The 25,533-nt window shown below is 40.6% G+C and overlaps 1 protein-coding gene across 5 annotated transcripts in view; it reads right to left on the bottom strand.

Annotated features, from left to right (window-relative positions):
- The window catches only part of TFEC (transcription factor EC), a 182,814-nt gene that overhangs the window by 142,220 nt on the left and 15,061 nt on the right, over window positions 1-25,533 (bottom strand). Inside the window, exons 1-2 of one of the 5 annotated variants that reach the window (XM_058191156.1) lie at window positions 4,585-4,721; window positions 3,186-3,367 (exon numbers count right to left, since the gene is read on the bottom strand). The exons of 3 other annotated variants lie outside the window; for them this stretch is intronic. In XM_058191156.1, the coding sequence (XP_058047139.1) occupies window positions 3,186-3,218 (33 nt within the window). In that variant the 5' untranslated portion in view covers window positions 3,219-3,367; window positions 4,585-4,721. Of the gene's footprint in view, window positions 1-3,185; window positions 3,368-4,584; window positions 4,722-25,533 lie in introns of those variants that run through there. One more of the 5 variants, XM_058191158.1, reaches the window with a different exon arrangement.

Here is a 25,533-nt window from a genome sequence, read left to right as displayed (position 1 = left end):
CCTGAGGATCACATGACCCTGGGACGCTGCAACCTGTTGTAAATACATGCTGGTTGCCAAGTGCCCAAATTTCAATTGTGAGTGTGAGAACTAATTGTAAATAAATTTTTATGGGCCTTCATAACTTTGAATAGTCTTTAAGTGAATGGTCTGTAGCTAGACTGCAATGAGACAGAACTGTGAACAGCTATAAGCAACTGTGAATCATCAACACAAGGAGTATTGTGTACAGTAAAAGTTAAATGCAAATATACACATGGTTAATGCATTATGGAGAAGCTGAGAAATGAGAAGAAATTCCTAGCAGATGAAACAAGCAGAAAGGTCATCCAGGCACTGGTAAGTATCAGGCAGGACAAGCAATGTGAAACAGTTGAAGGTTGGATGCAGATGGGTGGTTTGGTATTGAATAGAGGAAACTGAAGAAAGAACAGAGGAAAAATTCCCCAATAGATGAAGCATAGCAATTTTTGGTGTCAGCTGACAAATGAGATTCAGATGGCAAGCAATAAAGGAATTCTATTGCTGGAGAACTTCATCAAAATTGTGTATGTGCATGCACTATCTCCTCTCTTTTTTTCCCTTTTGCTATAAGATAGCTGCTTGTGCTTTGATCAAGGATTATTTGAGATGTTTCATTAGAAGCTAGTTTCAGCATAGTATGCAATTCCAAGTAGATACATGTCTGTCTGTCTATCTTTCACATAGACACATAAATACATCTCTCTCACACACACATACACACCTTATACAGATTGTTGTTACTAACATGGTTTGCAAACTAAACACAGTAAACTACAGAACTCCTACTCCCAGAATAGTATTTCTCTGAATATAATAACATTTAGCTAATGCAATAAAGCAGAATGAACTTTATTTCTTTTATCATTTGAAATATATACCAAAATGGGATTAAATGTCCAGCCCAGCTTTACTTTCAGACAGTCTGGAAGTAAGTTTCAACTTGAATTATCAAAAATCTGTGAACTAACAGCAAATGAGGAGAACAAACATGGTGTCTCTTTCACCTTCTCATGTGTCTTGTCCTCCCTCAATATTCTTTGGTTGTAACAATTGAAAGAGCAAGAATTATGCATCTGTGGTTTGATACACAATTCAAGGAAAAGAAAATTCACAAATATTTACCAATGCTACCTAATAATTTTTTGCATTCAATATCTACACTGACTTCCAAGAACTAATTTGTTTAACGTAATTGTTCATATTTCATAAATGATATACTGAACACTAGTGTGTATCTGTTCAGGGAGGGAAATATACAAAGAAGAATCAACTTCTATCACATCCAGCATTCCTGAAACAACTAAAGTTGCCAAACAGTTCAAAATCATAGATTATATTGAGTCAAAATATTCTGACAATTATTAACACAGTTTTAGTGTAATTTTACTTAAATCTACTTAATCTTCAAGCAAATTTCCAGTGTTGGAATTATGATTAGAGAAGCAGAGAGAACCTGCCTTGTGGGAGGTTATCAACTTCATCCTAGTTACAATAGTGTTATTGTACCAATGCTGAGATTCTACCAGCTGATGATCAGGAAGAAAAAGATGATCAAGAAGAAAAATATGGCTGCAGGGCCATATTGCTAATTGGTCCAGAGTTTATTAACAGTTAAGAGTGCTATTGTAGTCCTTAACCTGTCTCTTTTGGCATAATGTAGATGAATTATAGGGTCCTCTGAGCAGCATATCCAGAAACATGAGTTAATTCCTTCTCATAGCAGAATCAACAGAAATAGTCAGTGTTGTTCTTATAAGGGGAAAAGGTACAGAAACCTCTCAGATAAAATATCTTAAAAGCCAAGGTGCCTGGCACATCAAGTTGAAATCAGTATGCTTCATGTTAATTAGCTTGTGCTTTCAGTTAATTTAAATAAATGGTGGAAGTGGGTAAAATGATGTGCTGTCATCCACTTGAATCTGATGTCACTATAAATATAGAGATCTTGAGGCCTTTGCTGAGCTAAACCTTTAAAAAGAGAATTTCTAAATGTTAGTGTCAAAGAATCTCAGATGTTAACGATTTGGGATTGGGGTTTTGTTTTGTTTATTTTTGTGATAGAATGCTGCAACCTTTAATAACTCTAAATTACAACTCTGCAAAAAGAAAGAGCACTCAAGAGAGATTGGAAAGCATTAGATAATATACCAAAAAGTTAGATAGATACTAAGTTAGAGTCAATAGTGAGCAAAATGAAGTTATAGAAGAAACTAACCAACACCTCTCCAGGAAAATAACAGATCAAGGTTATTTCAAAGCTAGACTAACTAAAACTAATCCCTAAGTGCTACTTGTGACCCCATCAAGTCACTTGTTCAGATATCAAAATTTCTAATGGGAGAGTGTTAGGACAGTGAGTATGAAAAACATCCTTGCCTCAATTTAACGAGTTTTAATCCCAGCAGCCCACAAGAGGAAAATGTAGCAGGTACATAAGTTTGAGCACCCCTCCAACTGATTCAGTGTGTGTGTTTTACTGTAAGGTTGTTAATAATGCCTCAAAAGATGACCGACTCATTAGGCCAACAATTGGTGAGGTGAGCACAATTCCACAGATGAGCAGACACTATGACCATTTTAACCTCTCAGGTTATGATTTATTCTAGCAACACTATCAGCTTCTCTAAGAAACCATCTAAGCGTTTAAAAATGAAAATAATGAACTTTTACAAAGCAAGGGAAAGCTGTGGCGGGAGGTGTCTGCATGTATATGCACATAAAACATAAAATCCAGCTAGCAATTTCAATGGTGAGAATTAATGTTAAGAAACAGATGTTGCACAGAACTATTAAGTCAAGGCAAGATCTGAATGAACAGTCACCACTGGTCTCCAAATCGTCAGAGTCCATTGGAGTTGGGGGTCTTATAGATTCAAATAAATAATAGATAATAATGATCTGCAAAAGAGAATCCATAGATCTGCAAAAAAAAAAACCTTGCTGAAAAAAAATGAGCAGGCCTTAAGCAGTTATCCACAAGTCCATACAATAATACAACAGTGTCCATAGAGAGTTGTGAGAAGTAAAACTTTTCTCTGGCCTCCTTGAAAAATCATTTTCTAACTATGCAAAAGAAGCCCTTGATAAGCCTTGATGTTTTGGAACAAAGTACTTTGGACAGATATGAGATAACCCCTCATAAACATGTAAGCTGTATTCACCATTAAACCTATAAGACTCTCCCTCATCCACATGGCTTAAAATGCCTTTGTAAGAAAACATTCACAGTAGTTGACCCCGAGTGGTGATAGAAGAAGGAATCATACAGGATGTGGTGATCCAGTAAACCATGTTGTTTGTATTCACTGGCCATTCTTAAGGATAGTAAAGCTGCCATGCTGACCTAGTAGTAAGAGATACATAAGAAGGTCAGCCAGATGAGAATTTAAAACATTCCAATATCATGCTACAATTTGCATTACATCTGCCTTTTTCTTTGTCTTGTCTTTGAAATGTCCTGGACAAAGGTACATAAGCTCTGGTTCTGCTCTTGCTCAAGAGTGCCTAGCAAGCTGCCAATGCTTTGCTGGGAGATCAGTGTACACTGTATTGTTTGCATGCCTAATAACATTATATTGCATCTTCAAAGTGATTTGGTAAGGTGAGCCAGGATTTGACCACAACAGATGAAACAAAAATTGTATTTGTTTGGTTACAACCACAAAAGATATATTTTGGATAAAAAAATGGTAAAGCGATGGAAGAAAAGAACCCCATGTCAAACATTAAACATGGATATAGTTCTATTATGTTTCAGGGTTGTACGAGAGTAAAGGAACTGAAAATATTATAAGGTTGAAAGATGGAAGAACTGATTCAACTAATTATCATATCTTAGCTTATGAAGCATATTAGCCTCTATGTTCCACAGTCAGTGAAGAAATTAAAACTGAAAAGAGATTAGATATTTCAGCAACCTGACTTTACCTCCAATCAACCATAAACTATTTATAGAACTGAAAAGAAACATTATGGGATGGCTACATGATTGAAAATTTATGGGGAAATTCCAAACATGCTTGTAAAGATAGTGAAGAGAATTCTGCAAGGAACCATACAAAATACTTCAAAAACAAGAATATAAGGACTCCTAATTAAGTATTTGGAAGTTGGTATTTCTGCCCTATGAGTCTATTTTCCCATTTCTGGGCTGACTTTATTCACTATTTTCTTATTTTGAATCTATAAACAAATGCATACAAATAAAAGCAAAAATTGAAACAATCCACAGCTGATAGATAGTCTGCCCAACTACAAGGAGAACTTGTCTAAGAAATAGATACAACTTTCAAGTAAAAACCGCTGGAGATACTTGCCTAAAAAAGATAAAATAGCATGTATTTGATTTTTATATGAAATCACGAGTAACACAATTCTCTGATTTGTTCTTTCACCCATCTACTATTTTAGGAAGTCCTCTGTCAGTCTGGCTGTGTGCAGATTATGCAGAAAATATTTTGATTAGAATGAGAAGAACCTTGCAAATATTTTTTTACATTTATAACGTGAAGAAATTCCCATAATATTTTTTTTTACAAAGAAAATGGGCATTGTTCTCACCTGATATGCCCTTTCTCTGTATAGGAGGGAATGGCAGTCAGGCATGAGTAGACTCTGTCAGCCAATAGGACCAAGTCTGCTGATTTTAAAGTCCTGCCTCTTCCTGCTTGACTCCAGTTTATCGGCGAGGACCTTGATACAGACTGACGTGTCGAATCTGGAATGAGAAAAAATTAGTGGCCACCCTCCCCGATACTCCCGGCCGACCAGCCAGGGTGGGGCTGACTGCCATTCCCTCCTATACAGAGAAAGGGCATATCAGGTAAGAATGCCATTCTCCTGCTTGTGGGAAACGGCAGTCAGCCATCAGACATACCAAAGCTTGTTGTCCTATCGGGAGGGAGCATTGAGGCCATCTAACTTTGATCCAGGTGAACTCCCTGCAACACTTGTCTGCCAAAGGCAGCATCAGCGGAAGCATAAGAATCCAAACGGAAGGGAGTCGGGGAGGACCAGGTGGCAGCCTTGCAAACTTCCTCTAAGGACGCTTGAGTCACCCATGCAGCAGAAATGGCCACACTCCTTGTAGAGTGAGCCGTGATGTTACGAGGTGCAGGTAAAGCATGAACCTCATAAGCCGCAGAGATGGTGGCCCTGATCCACCGACCCAGTGATGTGGGCAACACCTTGGAGCCATGGAACCCGGATAAAAGGCAGTGAAAAGCGCCTCAGTCTGACGAAAGGAGGATGTGTGTGTAATGTAAATCTTGAGGACTCTACGGACGTCCAGTGTATGACAAACTCTCTCAAGATGGTGAGATGGGGAGGGGCAAAAGTTAGGCAGCACCAGCTCCTGTGACCTATGAAAAATGGAATTCACCATCGGGATGAAGGTAGGGTCCATATGGAGAACCATTCCACCATGGTGGAATATGCAGAGTTCCTTATGAATGGACAGAAAGGCCATTTCTGAGATGTGACGAGCCAAGGTGATGGCAAGGAGGAAAGAGACTTTAAGAGAAAGAAATCAAAGGGATACCTCCCACAAAGGCTCAAATGGAGCTTTGGTCAGGGTGTCAAAACCTTGTTGAGGTCCCAATTTGGAAACTGGTGCACCACTGGAGAACGAAGATTTGTGGCCCCCCTCAAAAAATTTTGGATCAGAGGTTCCTTAGCGATCAACGTAGCAGATCCACAAGCTAAGACTGATGAAATGGCAGCCACCTGACGTCTGAAAGTGTTGAGGGCTAAGCTGGAATCTAGTCCATCTTGCAAAAATTCCAAAATCTGTGAAGCTGAAACAGAAGTGGGAGTGAGTTTGTGGCGCCTGCACCAGGAGGAGAAGAATCTCCAAGTGGCCTCATAGATTTGGTTGGTAGAAGACCAACAAGCGGTCTGGATGGCCTTGATAACCCTAGAAGAAAGATTAGCCTTAGTTAAATTGCGCCGCTCAGTCGCCAGACGGTTAGCTGGAAAAGCTGCAGTTCCGGATGAACTAATGCACCCTGAAGGAGAGATATTCTTGAATCAGGAATCCTCCAGTAAGGGGCCACTGAAAGAGACACCAGATCCACAAACCAGGCTCTCCTGGTCCAGTGAAGAGCAAGGAGTATGAGTTCTGCTCGTTCTTCCAGCAATTTCCGGATGACCCTGGAGATCAGGCAGGGGAGGAAAGGCAAAGAGAAGAAGTTTTGGAGGCCAGGGGCTCTGTAGGGTGTCTACTGCCTCTGCCCCTGGGGTTGGAAACCGGGAGTAAAAACGGGTGACCTGATGGTTGGTCTGAGACACAAATAGATCCACTACAGGAAGGCTGAAGCGACTCGTGACTTCCTCGAAGAGAATGGGGTGAAGACTACATTCTGCTTCATCCACCTGAGATCTGCTGAGGTAATTGGCCCGAACATTGGCTGTCCCTGAGATATGGGCAGCCCGCAGGGAAGCTAAGTGAGCTTCCACCCACAGGCCCAATTGCAAGGACTCCTCCATGAGGGCTCGAGAATGAGTGCCCCCTAGTCTGTTCATGTGTGCCTTGGCTGAAATGTTGTCCGTCAGAATCAGCACATCCTGGTCCTGGACCAAATCGTGGAAGTGCAGAAGAGCGAGGTGAATGGCTCAAAGTTCTAGCCAGTTGATGTTCTGTCTCAGCTCCTGTTGCAACCACTGGCCCTGAGCTAAATGAGGATCAAGATGAACTCCCCAGCCAGACAAGCTTGTGGCGGTGGTGAGGATCAGCTGCTGGGGCTCTTGGAACCTGCTGCCCTTGGATATTGCCGAACTCGTCCACCAAACCAAGGAGTCAATGACCGCTGGTGACAAGGGAACTATGGTTGAGGACGTGCTCCTGTGAGATCGTTGAAAAGGGAGGAGGAACCATTGACGCTCCCTGCTGTGAAAGCAAGACCAAGGGATGATGCCAATGGAAGAAACCATCTTCCCCAGCAACCTGGACAGCCCCAAGAGGGAAGAATGGTCCCTCCGACAACAGCCCACCAACTCCACTAGACTAGACTGATGCTCAGGAGAAAGAAAGACCTCTGAGTTCACTGTATCTATTATGGCTTCCAAATGCAGGAGTCAGGTGAAGGGAGTTAAGTGGTTCTTGTGCCAGTTAATCAAAAATCCACGAGCTTGTAAAATTTGGAGAGCAGTGGCCAAGTCCCCCTGAGCCAACTCAGGGGAGCCTGAGAGAATAAGGATGTCATCCAAATAAAAAAGAATGCGGATGGGAAGAGAACGAATGTGCCCAATAAGGGCAACCATGAGCTTAGTGAAAACCCTAGGGGCTGAAGAAAGGCCAAAGGGCAGTGCACAATATTGGTAATGTGTGCCAGAGTAATAAAAACGGAGGAATTTGCGATGTTCAGGCCAAATTGGGACATGGAGATAGGCATCCGTTGAATCAACAGAAGAAAGGAAATCCCCTTCATGGATGCTTTCTAGAATAGTTTGGAGGGAGTGCATCTTGAACCAGTGATAGACAATATACCAGTTAAGATTTAGGATTGCCCTCCATCCCCCCCAAGGACTTTTGTACCAGGAACAGATGGGAATAAAAACCCCACCTGTGCTGCTCTGGAGGAACCAGCTGATTGGCCCTAATATCCAAGATATGCTTAAAAGCTGATTCCACCAGAGCCCACCTGTGTCTATCTCTAGACAGAGGACATTGGATGAAAACCGTCGGGGGAACCAATCGAAACTCTAGGGAAAAGCCAAGCTTGACAGTTTCACTAACCCAAACATCCGTGGAAGTGGACTCCCAATTACTGGTGAAAAAAGACAGCCTACCTCCAATGAGGGAATCAGGAAGTGTATTATTTAAACCTACGGAAGGGGCGACCCCTTCTGCCCCTGAATGACTTCTTGGGTTGGTACATATAACCCTGTCTAACCTGACTGTCCTGGAGGTGACTCCCTTGGGATTGGAAGGAATGCTGAGGATGTTGGGACTGGAAACCGCCATCTGAACTCTGAAAGGGCTGAGAACTAAAGGAGCCTTGCTATTGAACCTCTGGCCGGCGATAAGTGGATGGAAAGATCTTACGACCATCTTTGGTTTCGATTAGGATGGGGTCAAGTGAGGCTCCAAATAATTTGTTGCTGAGATACGGAGAAGATGCAAGCTGCCACTTGTTCCTGGCATCAGCCTGCTCATGTTGAAGCCAAAGCAGCCTTATTGAGGTGACAATAGAACCTATGGATTTGGAAGCAAATCTGGCCGCATTAAGAGTAGCATCAGCAGAAAATTCGATAGCAGCTCTAATTTTGTTGCGATCCTGGTAAGATCTAGAGTCTGAAGCAGGAATTCTTTCCTGCAATTGCTAAAGCCACAAAATGGAAGCCCAGTTAAAAAAGGATGCGGCCAAAGCCGCTTTTACCGATCAGGCCGCAGCTTGGTGCCTCTTGATGAGATTACATTCTGCCCACTGGTCCTCCAGACCTAAGGATTCCTCAGATAGACCAGTGAGATTTGATGAGGTAGAAAGAGCCACCACAGGAGGATCAACAGTTGGAACCTGTAAAAGATCAGATAGATCCAGAGCAAGGTTATACAAGCATTTATCAAGCCCATTGGGCAGGAGACCAGAGCCAGGAGAAGACCATTGTCTCTGCACCACATCAGAAAACAGCCTGGGAGCAGGAATCATTTCAGTCTGCACTGAAGCAGAGTAGATTCAGAAGTAGAAACAGGATTGCCCAGCCGGGTATTTATTTATTTATTTATTTATTTATTATTTACATTTGTATACCGCCCTTCTCCCGAAGGACTCAGGGCGGTTCACAGCCAAATAAAAATACAATACTATAAATACAGATTAAAAATACAATTAAAAAACTTATTAAAATTGGCCAGAATTAAAATTTGGAACTAAAAACCCATTAAAACCCATTAAAACACATTAAAACACTACCCCAGTCCAGCGCAGATGAATAAATAGGTTTTAAGCTCGCGGCGAAAGGTTAGAAGTTTGAGCCTTGTATAACAGGGATCTGAAAACCTGAGGCCTGAAAAGGCCAATAAAGGATGGAGGGTCCGGTTCAAGGCCTTCATTGTCCGAAAATTCCAGATCTGGAGGAATTTGGCCTTCCTCAGAAATAGAGGCTTGACTGCCCAAACTTGGGGAATTAGCATGGTCACGTCATGCTGCAGACTCCTCCGCCTCATGGGTTCTCTGGGCCTGACTGAGGTGGGTTACAGAAGGCAAAGCCACAGGGGATGATTTCAGCTGAAGACCCTGGGCAATGCCCTGGCGAATGGCCTCCGAAATAAGAGAGGCTAGGTTGGGGGGGATTTGTGCCTCTATAGGAACAGCCAAGTCTTAAACAGAAATGATATGAGGAACAGGAACCACTGGATCACTGGTCTCAAGCATAATCACATTTGGTGAAGGAGAAGGTAGCTCCCTGGGAATAGGAACAAATAAAAGAGCTGCATCTGCAGGAGGAAGAATATCCCTTGCAGCAGGAACATGAGGAGACAAGGAAACCCCTGAAATATCTGAAGCTGCCAAAGGAATAGGAGGAGGAGTAGAAATCACCCTGGGGGGAGGCTCAACTCCAGGAGGAGAAATAGCCTGTTTGCTGCCCTCGTAATGGGCCTTTTGAAAAACTTTTTCAATAGCCTTGTGGCATCTCTCTTCAACCTTAGAGGTCTGGAAGGAAGAGGAGCACGATTTGGAAGAAGCTTTGTGTCCTTTAGCTCGTTTGCTGGGAGGGGTAGTCCCAGAAGAGCCCTCCCCAGGATTTTCCTCCAATGGCCTTGTTCCCTTGGAAGCTGTGGCACAGGAAGGCCGAGAAAGCTGGGCATCCGCCATCTTGAAACCAATAACACATGGCCACTTACAAGAAAAGAGTCTACTCATGCCTGACTGCCGTTCCCCACAAGCAGAAGAATAAGACAAAGCACAGGTGACAGACTAAATTGATAACTGTCCCAATTTAAATATTTAAAATTATTTAAGCAGTGTTAAAGGACTGTGTTACTATGACTGTGTAGTAAATACAGTACATGCAGTTCCAACCACTAAAACTGAATGGTTTTTTTAAAAAATATAAGCAATACTTGTTTCCTCTATAGAAAACTAAACTATCCATGTAGGTTAGAAGAAGTGGAAATAAGATCCCATGTTCTCTTTCTCTGCCCTACTAATAAAAATATATACGCAATACTGATAACAGTTATAAAGGAGCAGCCAGGCAAAGATTTCTCTTGTCTACATCTTAGTAGACAAGAACAAAATTATTTAGATACGTCTATGGGTGACAAAGCTGACAAGATGGCAACATGATTGAATTCCTGCCCCTTCATACATGTGAAATGTGATATGTGGGAATGACCTTGGGAGACAGAAGGAAGAACAGCAGACTGAGTGTGTAAAAGATATTTCAACCCACAGAAGTGGGAAATGTTTCATAAGGGACCATCCCTATTTTTGTAGAGAGTAAAAAAAAGGAGCGGAGAAATACTTTCAGTCTTGCAAGAGTCTGTTTATGTAACCTGACAATAAAGATAAAGCTAGTATTCCTGTGCTTCTTGTTTGGACTACCTTGTAGGGCTAACAGGCACTACTGTACTACACAATTGTCATTTGCCCTGTATATTCCCTTTACCTTGCATCCACAGACATCACTGACTGTATATGCACTGAAAATTAATCCCAAAAAGTCCTTCAGTTAAGGTGCATTAATTTTAATGGGTGGGTTCCTTAAAGTAGCTGCATCTCATTTTTTAGTTAATCTGAAAAAGCATAATGAACAGAAGAGTGTGTTGCTGCTTACACATGATCAAAAGGATCAGCAATCATGGGGAATCTGCTAAAAGATTAGAAAAAAGATGATATATAACTAATCAAGAGACAAGGTAAATCGTGCAACTTACCCCATAAATAGCAGTTTGACTCAAATGGTGAGAAATCTGGGGGAAAGCATTTAAAATCATTAAAAGATGCCACTTTAATGAACCCATTAATAAATGAAGATTGGAAATCCCTCTCATACTTTTCCAAAGTATTTACTAGAATAATAAGTGGACTGTCACTAAAAGCACCTTACTGAATGAAATCTATCTAGCCCTTGATCTTTCCTAGTTGCATGGGATTTCACACAAAGTAGTTGCTCCAAAAAATTGTCAAAGTATGCACAGATATAAAAATGTTCTTTATCTATGTTACATATTATCAACAGTCCATACACAATCTTTAGTTAAATAATTTGTTAAAACCAAACTCCAAACATGGTCAAACAGCCGACATTTTTAGAGTGAAGCTTTATATAGATCGATGTTTTTAGTTATGATTATATAACTGTGAAATTATGTTTTGTGAATTGCATTGATCTCTGCTACTAGTCTTTTCACTGAGAAAATTATCTGTTTATTAATAACATAGGAAGAGAGACATCTAGTGGTTAAAAATAACCATGTGAACTATGTGACAATAATTAACATGAAATTCAGTGTTGCCTGTGAAGTTCCTATAGTAAACCATGATAATTAGAACTGCAGAAAAACAATTGCTACCAACCTGCCTTCCATTAAGGACCTGTATATTGCATGAGTCAAAAAGAGGGTTGTGAAAATATTTATAGACCCCTCCCATCCTGGACATAAACTGTTTCAACTCTTACCCTCAAAACGACGTTATAGAACACTGCACACCAGAACAAATAGACACAAGAACAGTTTTTTCCTGAACACCATCACTCTGCTAAACAAATAATTTCCTCAACACTGTCAAACTATTTACTAAATCTGCACTGCTATTAATCTTCTCATCGTTCCCATCATCCATCTCCTTCCACTTATGACTTATGACTGTAACTTTGTTGCTTGTATCCTTACGATTTATATTGATATTGATTGTTTCCTGATTGCTCATTTGTACCCTATGACTATCATTAAGTGTTGTACCTTATGATTCTTAATGAACGTATCTTTTCTTTTACGTACACTAAGAGCATATGCACCAAGACAAATTCCTTGTGTGTCCAATCATACTTGGCCAATAAAAAAATCTAATCTATTCTATTCTATTCTATTCTATTCTATTCTATTTCACAGCTTCATAACTTCATCTTAAGAGAGCAAATGAAATAACATTTATTGATGTATATAGCATTAATTTATTGTTGATAATATATATCAGCCCTTTTCCTGGAATTTAGCATAGCCTGAATCTAACAGCATCTAGCATTCCAAAGTATAAATGAGAGTATAATACTTAGAATGTAGAATTCAAATTGCAATGCTTTAAGCCCAAAATTTGCTATAACATTAAGTGGTGATGTCTGGTCAGCTGCCACCTTACTCTGACTTACAGTATATAACAAGTTGTGAAATTTTATTTATTTATTTATTTTATTTATTTTTTATTTTGTCATATCAGTATATATAGGCATTAACATGAAATGAAATAGCTATATAATATATAAGCATATATATGAGCATAAGTATGTAATAACTATATTAATTGGATATAATGAAAAGAAACAATTGGACAAGAACGGTAGGCACTTTTGTGCTCTTATGCACGCCCCTTACAGTCCTCTTAGGAATGGGGTAAGGTCAATAGTAGATAGTTTTTGGTTAAAAATTTTGGGATTTTGAGAAGAGACCACAGAGTCAGGTAATGTGTTCCAAGCATTAATAACTCTGTTACAGAAGTCATATTTTCTGCAATAAAGTTTGAAGCGGTTAACATTGAGTTTAAATTTATTGTTTGCTCTTGTATTGTTGCGATTGAAGCTGAAGTAGTAGAAGGACATTGCAATAGATGATTCTATGAGTTAAGCACAGGTCCTGTCGGAGGCGGCGGAGCTCTAAGTTTTCTAAACCTAGGATTTCAAGTCTGGTGGCATAAGGTATTTTACTGTTTTCAGAGGAGTGGAGAACTCTTCTTGTAAAATATTTCTGGACACGTTCAATTGTGTTGATGTCAGAAATGTGGTATGGGTTCCAGACAGGCTAGCTGTATGAATTGGTCTAGCAAATGTTTTATATGCTCTGGTTAGTAGTGTAGTGTTTTTGGAAAAGAAGCTATGCACGATTAGCTTTACAACTCTTAGAGCCTTTTTTGCGATGTAGTTGCAGTGGGCTTTGGCACTTAGATCATTTGATATGAAAACTCCAAGGTCTTTAATAGGGTGGGGTATTACAGTATCATAACCTCTTTGTAGGAAAGATCAGTTATTGACATAAAATTATTTAGGTATAATTTCAATATGTAAGACTCTAATATAAATTTAAGATCCCAAAATAGTTTCTACTTATTAATCAGTAAACTACTGCTGAAGTTGGAACCAGACTTTGTCAACTTTTCAATATAGGGAAGTAATGTTACAATATTTCCTGTTGCCTACAAAATGCCCAAACTCCCAAAATAGTACAATTGTCCCACATTCTCAAAGCCCTTTGCAACATCCATATGGCTTTGTTACTTTGAAGTAGGTGTCCATTTTCATTCATACATCTGGTTCAAACAGATGTTTTGATCAAAGCTTCATTAATCACCCATTCCAAATTTCAGATAGCTCTAGTGATACTTACAGTTGTCCAGCCACTTAAATGAAAATACTGTAATCCCCACAGATCCAGAAGTAAAACTTACTTCTGCCTTGATACTGTGGCTTTTTAAAAATGCTTAACGCTGTTTTTATACTGGGAGGAACTCTACCAAGAAATGAAATCATTTGCTTTCCTTTTCTTGACACTGAAGAAATGAGAAGCCTTCAAATACATATTCTCAATTCCTTGATTTTTTGTATATTGTGTTGGGTGTCACATTAAAGTGATTCATTCTGTACTGTGGCTATTACAATTATTTTGTATCATTTATAATCCCCTCTTAGAGTAAATGAATATAAAGACATAGATGGATTTTAAATTATTGCCTCTGTCACTTACATTTGTGGAGGACACTAAATCTCCAGAGAGTTAGATCTATGTTAATTAAATCTACCAAAAAGAGAGAGAGAGACAGAGAAGTCTCCATAAGGTCCAAAGCGTGCTTAATGAATTAACATGGAGGCCATGTTGAGCAGCAGCCTTTTAAACTATAGTGAAACAAATCAACTCACACTTTATTATGAACCACTTAACAAATTAAATCTGTCACTTTATATCATAGAAAATCAGCATTTTTCATAAATGCTAATTAAATCCATTAAAATGGAAGTCTTCTGTGGAGCTTATGCAAAGAAGGCCTATTGATGCAAAGAGAGAGGACCTGCTTCTCTTATGAATGAAAGCTATGATGCTAATTCTGACAAGCCATATTTGAATATACTCTATGCTACATACTCTATGCTTGTGGGAAAGAACATACTGTATGAGCCTCAGTAAAACAAATACAGGGATTAAAAATAAATTTGAATGCCTGGGGATCATCCGTTAAAGACGTTAATTTTTTGCCTCATTTCCAACTTTATACATGATTGGAGCATGTCATACAACTCAAAAAAGTAGTGCAAGTTCAGAAGACGTGGAGATACTTGGCCTAAACTCACCAAGAGTCAGACATGGCTGAATGGATAACTTCCTCAATTATCATCATCACTTCCATAACTTGTTTAATTCCTTGTTTTGGATTTAAATGGACAAACAGATATGTCCATAGTTTCCTTGTAACATACCCTTCAGCACCAGTGGTGGGATTCAAATAATTTAACAACCAGTTCTCTGCCCTAATGATTTCTTCCAACAACCAGTTCACCAAACTGCTCAGAAAGTTAACAACCAGTTCTCCCAAAGTGGTGCGATCTGGCTGAATCCCACCACTGTTCAGCACTCATTTAGTACCCCACAAGCTTTTCCAGTATAGCTGATCCAAAGTACATACTTAAATGTTATAGCCTCCAGCTTTTCTTCAATGTGTTACCAATACTAATTTATATCTTGAGTTTAACTTTTTCTGTTCCTATATCATGGCTTGCCTCTCAACTGCCTGAAAAACAAACCACATTTCCCTTGAGCTGGGCTCCAGTGTTGCCTGAAAGCCTCCCTAGAAGAAAAGCAGCACAAAAAGATCTTTCACCCATCAACCAGCTTTGACCTTAAAATCAGATTAATTATCAATTACTATTCTCTGGCTTGCATTTAAAGATATGCGTTGCTTTTGTATGGTCACAAAAGTCAAGATGCAACCATGACTATATAATATAGGTATAGGTATGTGTGTGATATACATACATGCAAACAGAGCTTCAGTCGCACCACTTGTTGTCGCCATCTTGATTTTATCACATTTTTTTGTATTTTTTTTATTTTTTTTTACATTTATATCCCGCCCTTCTCCGAAGACTCAAGGCGGCTTAGCAATAGTCTTCATTCTATTTGTATATTTATATACAAAGTCAACTTATTGCCCCCAACAATCTGGGTCCTCATTTTACCTACCTTATAAAGGATGGAAGACTGAGTCAACCTTGGGCCTGGTGGGACTAGAACCTGCAGTGATTGCAGGCAGCTGCTGTTAATAACAGACTGCATTAGCAGTCTGAGCCACAGAGGCCCATCCTGCAGGCATACATTATTGCCACAGTCACCACTTCCAGATTGCTCCAAAGTAAAACACTGTCAGAATAAACATACAGAGATATGTTTTCTTTTCATGGAGTTCCTGATGAAGTTAGCCTATGATTTTTCTGAAATATATCGTGAAGGAAAACGTATGACTATAACTTGTTTCTGGCAATCCTTATGATTTATATTGATATATTGACCATCAATTGTGTTGTAAATGTTGTACCTTGATGAACGTATCTTTTCTTTTATGTACACTGAGAACACATGCACCAAGACAAATTCCTTGTGTGTCCAATCACACTTGGCCAATAAAATTCTATTCTATTCTATTCGATACACTATACCAGCTCTATAAATGCAGCTCTATTTGGTTTCTTGGCCAAATAGAATTCAAGAGGCATGCACAGGCTTTTCTGTGCATGCCTCTGTGTCTGAAGATACACTGACCAGGGGCAGACAATTTGCAGTTCTACAATATTTAGAAGTATAATTTCCAGAGTCCTTTTTCATTGTTCATCATCATGAGGGCTGATGGAATTGCTTACTTCTGCTCTGTTCATTACATACATTTGGAGAAAATGTGTGTTAGTTCAAATGCAAATCAACTGAATCATAGTGCACAAATACATATTTAGGGCTACAATCCTCATATTTAACAAATTGCTCTGAATTTAATGAATCTTTCATAAATATATATGAAAGAGAGAGACAGACTTGCATTGTCATCTCTGAAAATGTGAATGCAACTTAGTCATGCCTAATCTCTCTTGGACTCCACCCACTGAAATGTACAATATGTTGTAAGATTACAGCTCATAACTTTCTGGAACTAAAAATATACAACTTTAAAAATAGGAAGTATGATTAGATGTTAAAATAAATGAAACAGATTTCAGCACAGTCATGCTAAAATGTTACATACTAAAATTAAATAAAACAATCATTATGTCAGCATTCCAGAAAAAAAACCCCCAACTCCAAGTAAAAACTCTGAAGCAAGCATTTTTCAAAGTTCTATTTACTAGGATAGGTAAACTGGCACATCTGGGAAAACCCAAATCTGAGAGGTCCGGGTTTTCCCTCAGTAAATCAAAAACCCCTAAACCATCCCCTCACTCCTCAGTTGATCACATGCTCCAATCGCCAACTGTCCCATCTCGAGACAGCACTCCGACCACTCCTTCTCCAGATGCAGGATCAGCCTGACCTTGACCGACAGGAAAAATGCTATTATGTCTAAAGCCAACCCCTCTACTAAATCCTCCCTCCTACTTTCCCACACATGAGAAAGTGGCAGTAAGGAAGCTTTTGGCCTAATATGGCGTCCAAAGCTGACAGGCTTCCCCCTCTGCAGAAAAAAACACACCCTGAAAAATAAAACAGACAAAACACAAAAGATGGGGTTAACGCCTTGTACATAACTTCTTAACTCTCTCTCCCCCCTCCAGAAGGACCCTTAGGTTTTTCAGGGAATTTTTCACGAAATTGCTTTACTATAGTATCAGCATTCACATCCCAACTTTTCATTCACATAGCTTCAGACAACTTTCCAGTGTACCAAATACTGTAAATGACCCCTGTATAGTCTAGTGTCAAGGATTTTCTTAACTTCATAATGAGTCTCCCCTTGTACTATCAAAGAAGTGTGGGGAGCAGCTGGTAAGGACTTTAAGTTAGATCCTCTTGCTGGTTTCAATAAGCTACTGTGAAAAACTGGATGCACTTTCCCTAATATTCAAGGGAAGCTAAATTGGACAGTCACTTTCACTATAGCGAAGGGACCTATGAATTTGGGTCCAAACGTCTTGCTAGGTAGCCTCTATCTTAGGTATTTGGTTGACAAATATACCTTATCTCCTATTTCAAAAAGTGCTTGGAGAGACCGGTGTTTCACGGCCTGGGTCCTATATTTTTCCTCTGACTCAGCTAAAGTTTTCTTAGTATTCTCCCAATCCTTTTTTAATGAGGTCATCCATTCTGTTAGGGACATGGAAATGGGTGGCTCTCTAGGCAACTCAGGCATCAGCACAAAATCCATGACTGTAGTTGTTTGAAAAGGAGTCAGTACAGTATTGCTGTGTATTGCATTATTATAGCCACTTCTGCGAACAGTAATAACTCCTCCCAGTTTTCTTGTTGATATTTTACATAACATCTAATATATTGTTCCACCATGGCATTCAATTTTTCAGCAGATCTGTTAGTTGATGTGTGGAAAGCTGAGTTAAGCCCCTGGGATGACCCAATGGCCTGCAGGAATTCCTTCCAGAACTTAGCAGTAAACTGGACCCTGCAATCTGATATTATTTTCCTTGGAACCCCATGTAGTCTGTAGATATGCTTCATGAAAAGTTTTGCCAGCTTCTTGGCCAAGGGTAGTCCATTGCAAGCAGAATTGTCTTCTAGTCAAAGGGTTTTTAAAAATCCAAAGTGGCCCCCTAGTTGAGAATCATGATTTTGCTGAGTCACATGCTGCTGGGCACATGAATCTTACTCCCCTTCCAAGCCAATTCCTCTCTTAGGGTTAGGTCCGTCTGGTTCTCCTCAAACGAGGCTTGAGAGCGCCACTTTTAGCTCTACTGTCAACTTGTCTTTGGGGAAGTCAGAACCATGGTGTGTTTGTGTTCTAGTACATGCTTGGGCCTCTGGTTGGGTTTCAGAGATCATGGCATGAACTACCTCTTCCTGTCAGCTGTCAAACTCGGGCTTCTGGATAGAGCATCAGCTAATAGGTTTCCCCCCCCAGAATGTATTTCAGGTTGAAGTTAAAGCATTTGAAATACTGAGCCCAGCAAACCTGCTTGGGAGAAAGCTTCTGAGGGGTCTTCAGTGCCTCAAGGTTTTTGTGTTCATTCCACACTTTGAAAGGCTGCTTTACCCCCCTTAGGAAGTGTCTCCAGGATAGGAGAGCCCATCGCACCCCAAAAGCCTCTTTCTCCCATACCGCCCATCTGTACTCTGTGTCCATTAATTTTTTCGATACGTAAGCACATGGCATTAGTTCATTTTGGGCATTCCTTTGCATTAGAATAACCGCCGCCACCACATCACTAGCATCAGTGTGGACTACAAATGGTTTATTTGACTCAAGGTGCTGGAGGATTGGCTCTACTGTGAATAGGCATTTTAATTGCTCAATGGATTTTTGGTAGTCCATTGTCCAAGCTAGGGGTTGGCTAGATTTTGGCTTGGTGGGAGACCGACTGGTTTTTAGTAATTCTGTCAAGGGGAGAGGAACCTCAGGGAAGGAAGGGATGAATTGCCTGTAAAAATTTGCAAACCCCAGGAAGCTTTGAAGTTGCTTACATGTTCATGGGGGTTGCCTGTCTAGCACCGCCTTCACCTTCCCCAGGTCCATTTCGATTCCTTGATTTGACACCCTGTAGCCCAGGTAGTCCAAGGACTCCTTATGGAACTCACATTTTGACAGCTTTGCATAAAGTTTGGTCGCTAGGAGGTTTTTCAGCACTTGCCTGACTAATTTGATATTTTCTCCCATATTTTCGCTGAATATAAGAATGTCACCAGGTAAACAAGGACCCCCTTATATAGGTGGTCATGCAGAACTTCATTGATCAGTTGCATGAAGATTGAAGTCCAAAAGGCAGGACCCGGAATTGGAAACTGCCCAGGAGGCAGTTAAAAGCAGTCTTCCATTCATCTCCCTCCCTTATGTGAACTCGGTAGTAGGCTTCCTTTAGTTCTAACTTGGTGAAAATCTTGCCTTTTGACAAGTGGTTCAGCATCAGTGATAGGGGGGTAGGTATTTTGTATGCAAATGTAGTTGATGCCTCTAAAGTCCACACATAATCTCAAGCCCCCATCTTTTTTCTCTTTAAACAATACGGGGATGGCCACCCTGGATTTATTTTATTTATTTATTTATTTATTTAGTCACAACAGTATATATAAGCATAAGCATGAAATAACTATAAGATATATAACCATATATATATATATAACCATATAGGTCTTTGGTTGTTCGGGTTTTCTCCCGTGTAGAATTGGAAGTGTCTTGGCGACGTTTCGACGAAGTCTCATTCGTCATCTTCAGGCTTCAGCTTCGTGCTTCTGGGAGCAATGTGTGATCGCAGCTGTTTCTTCCTTTTAACTGCTAGTGGGGGTTTGAACTGATTGGGTGGGAGCTTGGCTGTGCTCTGATTGGATGGGGGTTTTTCTGTGCTCTGATTGGCTGGGGGTGTGTTGGCTGGGGGCTTGGTTGTGCTCAGTCTAGTCTGTGCTGCAGGGGGATTTGAGCTGGTGAGTTGCATTGCTGTTGTTTGGCTTCGTGTTTGTGGTCGTGCTACATCTTCATAGTGGATGTCTGTCTGCTGTATGTATGGATTGGAGGGGTTTGAAATGGCTAATGTTGCAGCTGCGGTCTGGCTTCTGGTCCTTGGTCGTGCTTCATGATCAGTGTGGGTTTGGGTCTGCTTTCTGGGTGGATGTGCGGTGGTGACATCCTGTGTGGACCTTGTGAGTGTGGGTCTGGTGTCATTCCTCGTGTTAGGGACTCGTTTGTCAATAAGGGCAGGTTTCCAAATGGCTGGTAGGCGGGAGGTGTCATCTCGTTTGTTCATGCTGTGTGGGCGTTTTTCTATCTCAATGGCTTCTCTGATTATTCTGTTGTTAAAGTGTTCAGTTTTGGCGATAGTTCTGGTCTTTTTAAAGTCAATATCATGTCCTGTGACTTTAAAGTGTTGGACCAGGGAAGAAGTTGGTTCCTCTTTTTTGAATGAGTTCTTGTGTTCTTCAATGCGTGCACTTATTCTTCTGTTGGTTTGTCCAATGTATGTGGTGGGGCAGGCGGTGCATGGGATTTCATATACTCCTTGATTTTCTAACTCAATTTTATCTTTGGGGTTTCTTAGGATGGTGGATATTTTTCTGTTTGTGCAGAATGCTGTCTTGATGTTGTGTTTGTGGAGGATCTTGCTGATTCTGTCTGTGGTGCCTTTTATATATGGGAGGAGGGCTGTGCCGTTTTCTTGTTCTCTGTCTTGGATTTTAGTGGGGGGTTCTTTTTGGATTAGCTTGGTAATCTTATTTCTTTGGAATCCATTGGATGTTAGTACGTTAGTGAGAGTGTCTAGTTCAGGTTTTAGGTGTTGTTCATCAGCTAAGCATTTTGTTCTGGAGATGAGTGTCTTGGCTACGGAGTTGATCTGTGCTGGGTGGTGGTGTGAGAGTGCATGCAGATAGCGGTTTGTCTTCTCTGCTAGCATCTTTGGGAGGGGCTTTTTTGGCTAGAGATTCCTCACTCTCTTCAGTGTGGAGGAGAACCTCTATGGCTTGTCTGGCAAATCAACTGGTGTCTGGGGTCTTCCCTGGAGCCCTTCTGCCTTGGGCAGCCGTGGCCAGACGTTGTTATGGAACTGGGGCAGGGGCCAGGCACTCAGAAGCTCAATGTCCCCTTTGCCCACACCAAGAGCATTTAATCACAATTGCCAGTTGATGGGGGGGAGACTTCAGTAGGCTTTGAAAGGGGCCATCTAGCTAAAGCTCTCCAAGGCGGCTTTTCTGTTGGGGTTTTGAGGTGGGGGTGAATTTTTCTGTCCAGAGCTATGGACATGGTGTACCAGTCATGCAGTCACTCAGCATGAGTGGGGGGACCCCCGAACCCCACAGGCTGTTCTGACTTCTTGATCAATGGCCTCTTAAAAATAGTGTAGGAGTATGCGGTCCAGCCAATGCCCCAGGTTCCCTGTGACCCGTCTAAAATCCCATACAAAGTCTTTTATGGGTTGATTACTTTGCTTCATCACCTTTATTGTGGCTTCACTTTCATTGATTCAGTATGGGTCTTCAAATCTGGCCCAAAGCAGCACAACAAACCCATCAGCATCATTTAGTTCTGCAGCGCCCTCATTATGCAACTGGGATATCCATTCAGAAGCCTCCCCTTCATTCATCCCATCAGAAATCACCAATACCAAGTCCCAATCTGATTCGTATTGATCTCCATACTGATCTATATAAGCCCAGACCCTGCTGAGGAAGTAAGCCAGTTTGGCAGGAGTGTCATCAAATGTTGCTCTGAAGAGGGGTGGCGTCGGCCTCACAGGTGGATTGGGCCTGGTGACGGGCAGTTGAACTGGAACCTGTGGCAGAGCTGCTGCTGGTTGCTGGACAGCTGCCTGCTGAGGGAGAGGGCCCGGTGGCTGAGCTGCTTGTTGGTCTGCAGAAAGGGGGGGGGGAACTCTAGCCAGCTGCTGGATTAGCCTCCCCTGCGGTGCTGGGATCATATTGGGACCATATTGGGGCCATGGGGATCCTTGGTAAATTGGAGCAGATGATGCTGGATACCACTGGCACTGGACCCATCCTGGCCGGGATAGAATCCCCAGCCTGGGGAGATACATTCAGCAGGAGGTAGCACAAAGGAAGGCAGGCAAGGGAGGCCAGCAGGTGGGTTTTGCATTCCCCATGTTGGCTGCGTCTGATGTCTCCCAGCTGTGGGATGGCCCTGCTGCACAGGGGAGCCAATCCTCATTTCGCCCCTGGCGAGAGGTGCCTGTGCCCTATTAATTCCTCTACCTGATCCTGGATGGGGGAAGGTGAACGTAGATTGCGCTAAGTTCCATCTCACTTGAGGAGGTTGGGAGGGGGGTGTAACTACCCACTTCCATCCGTTCAAGACACTCAGTGAGCCCAGTTAATGATTGGCTTCACAATGGGGGCCACATGTTCCAGTCCCAAGAATCTCCGGATCCCAAAGCTGTGCCCCTTCTCCACTCTGGCTCATGGGGTGACTTCACTGGGTTGGGAACAGCAGGATATCTGGAGTTGGATCAGACCGGCAACTTTTATTTTTATTTATTTATTTATTTTATTTTGTCACAATATATGTAGGTATCATACAAAAAGATTATATAGTATATAAACACATATATGAATAAATATAAGGAGGTATAAGCATATATATATATATAGGAAGAAGAAAAGAAAAACAATAGGACAGGAACGGTAGGCACGTTTGTGCGCTTATGCACGCCCCTTATGATCCTCTTAGGAATGGGGTGAGGTCAATAGTAGAAAGTTTTTGGTTAAAGCTTTTAGGATTATGAGAAGAGACCACAGAGTCAGGTAAAGTATTCCAAGCACTGATGATTCTGTTACAGAAGTCATATTTTCTGCAATCTAGATTAAAGCGGTTGACATTAAGTTTAAATCTATTGGTTGCTCTAATATTATTGCAATTAAAGCTGAAGTAGTCTTTAACAGGAAGGACATTACAATAGATGATTCTGTGAGTTAAACTTAGGTCTTGTCGAAGGCGACGGAGTTCCAAGTTTTCTAAGCCTAGGATTTCAAGTCTGGTGGGATAAGGTATTTTGTTGTTTTCAGAGAAATGGAGAACTCTTCTTGTAAAATATTTCTGGACACGTTCAATTGTATTGATGTCAGAGATGTGGCGAGCTGTATTCTAGAATTGGTCTAGCAAATGTTTTATATGCTCTGGTTAGTAGTGTGGTGTTTTTGGAAAAGAAGCTACGCAAGATTAGGTTTACAACTCTTAGAGATTTTTTTGCTATGTAGTTGCAGTGGGCTTTGGCACTTAGATCATTTGACATGAAAACTCCAAGGTCTTTAACGGGATGGGGGTCATCTGTAAGATAATGTCCATCTAGTATGTACTTAGTGTTTGGGTTCTTTTTTCCTATATGTAAGACTGAGCATTTGCTGGTTGAGATTTGGAGCTGCCAAGTTTTAGACCAAGCGATTAGATGTTCAAGGTCGTTTTGAATGATAGATGTATTGTCTGTGGTGTTAAATAGTTTGACATCGTCAGCAAAGAGAACACAATTACTTGAGATATGGTCACAAAGATCATTAATGTATAGTATGAAGAGTGTTGGTCCAAGGACGCTGCCTTGAGGAACGCCACTCTTGACAGGAACAGGATTTGATAGAGCATTGCCAATTTTGACCACTTGTTTTCTGTCTGTTAGACAGAAAAGCAGATATCCATTTGTGAAGGGGTCCTGAGATGCCATAGGATATTAGTTTTAGGAGAAGTTTATCGTGTACTACTGAGTCAAAAGCTTTGCAGAAGTCTATGTAGATTGTTTTGCCTTGATCCAGATTTGTAGTCCATTTGTTTTTACAGTGGAGAAGTTGTAAGTTACATGATAATTTTTTCCTGAAACCAAATTGTTTATTGGAGAGTAGGTTGTTAGTTTTTAAGTGTGAGGTAATGGATTGGTTGATGATTGATTCCATGACTTTGCAGGTGACACAGAACAGAGAGATCGGTCTGTAATTTTCGACTAAGCTGGGGTCTCCTTTTTTGAAGATAGGGATGACTGTGGCTAGTGACCAAAGTTTGGGAAGGGTACTGGTAGTGAAAGCTTTATCAAAGATAATGCTTAGGGGTTCTGCTATATTAATGGAAAGTTTTTTTAAGAAGTATGCACATAGTCCATCGGGTCCAATAGATAGCGATGGTTTTAAGTTATGAAGAGCTTTTCCAACGTTATCTTCTGTGAAATCTATATGAGTTAAATCATCATAATCATTGCTGGTATGTTTGTGGAATGTCGGATATGTGTTATCGGAGTTAACAAAAACTGAGCCAAAGAAAATGTTGAAGAGGTTTGCTTTAACTGTTTCGTCATTGCATTCTTTGTTGTTAGAATCTTTTAGTGGTGGGATGGATCTTGAGTCTTTAAGTTTATTGTTAACAAAATTATAAAAGGCACAATTGGAATTTGTGCGCAGAAGGTTCTCTTCTTGCTTGGTGTGGTAATTTGTGCATTCAGTTTTTATTTGGTTGCATAGATTTCTGTAGCGGTTTTTGAAATTTGCAACATAGCCTTTTTTGTTTCTTTTCCAGAAGAATTGGATTTTTTTTTTGATTGAAGCTTTTTTATTGATATGGGTAGTTTGCTTTTCCTGATCATGGTAGTCATTTGTGGTACATATAGTTTAATGACTCTATTGATTTCAAGTAGGAAAACTCTATAGTGGTCTTCAGCGGTTATGCAGGTTGCAAACAGATTTTGCCAGTCCAGAAATGAAAGATCGTTGTTTATAAGGTCGTAATTGGCTTTTTTGAAGTTGTAGTTGGGAATACTGTTGTTATGACGATTTAAGTATGGACGTATATTGAGACGAATATCAATCATGCAGCGATCACTGTTGGAAAAAGGTTCTTTAATTTGTAGTCCGTAAATTGAGTTTGAGTTGTTGCAGAAGATGAGATCAAGGCAGTTGTTGAGTCTTGTATTGTTAGTTACAAGTTGTTCAAGACCTAGGTTTGTAACAGCGTTGTATAGTGTAGTATGGATTGGGTCAGTTGTACATTCATTAGTTATCCAGTTAATGAGAGGTAGATTTAGGTCACCCAGGAAGATGAGAGGATATGGGCAAGAGGTAGCCCATGTTAGCATTGAGGTTAGCATATTTGCATGGGTAATATCATAGTCAGGGGCTCTGTAGCATAGTAAGAATCGAAGAGTAGGGTTAAGGGATAGGTCGCATACAATAGATTCAGAAAGAGAAAGTTTATGTGCTACTTGGATATTTTTTAGATTCAGTGACTTTTTGTAAAAGATAGCCACTCCACCACCTCTTCGGTTTTCACGATCTGATCGATAGACTTGATTTATTTTTATTTATTTATTGATTTGATTTTTATACCGCCCTTCTCCCGAAGGACTCAGGGCGGTGTACAGGCAAAATAAAAACAGACAAGAAAATATACAATTTAAAATGCAAGATTAAAAAACTTATTATAATTAGCCTAAAAATTTAAAATATATAAAAACTAAAACCCATTTAAAATTAATAATAAAGATTTTAAAATCGATAAAATCTAAGCCAGCCCCGCGCGAATGAAAAGATGTGTCTTCAGTTCGCGGCGAAAGGTCCGAAGGTCAGGTATTTGGCGTAAACCCGGGGGAAGCTCGTTCCAGAGTGTGGGAGCCCCCACAGAGAAGGACCTTCCCCTGGGGGCCGCCAGCTGACATTGCTTGGCGGACGGCACT

The sequence above is a fragment of the Ahaetulla prasina genome, chromosome 7 (genome assembly GCF_028640845.1).
Source record: "Ahaetulla prasina isolate Xishuangbanna chromosome 7, ASM2864084v1, whole genome shotgun sequence".
NCBI lineage: Eukaryota > Metazoa > Chordata > Lepidosauria > Squamata > Colubridae > Ahaetulla > Ahaetulla prasina.
Note: the sequence above shows the minus strand (reverse complement) of the source record. Positions and strands in the feature narration are given on the sequence as shown.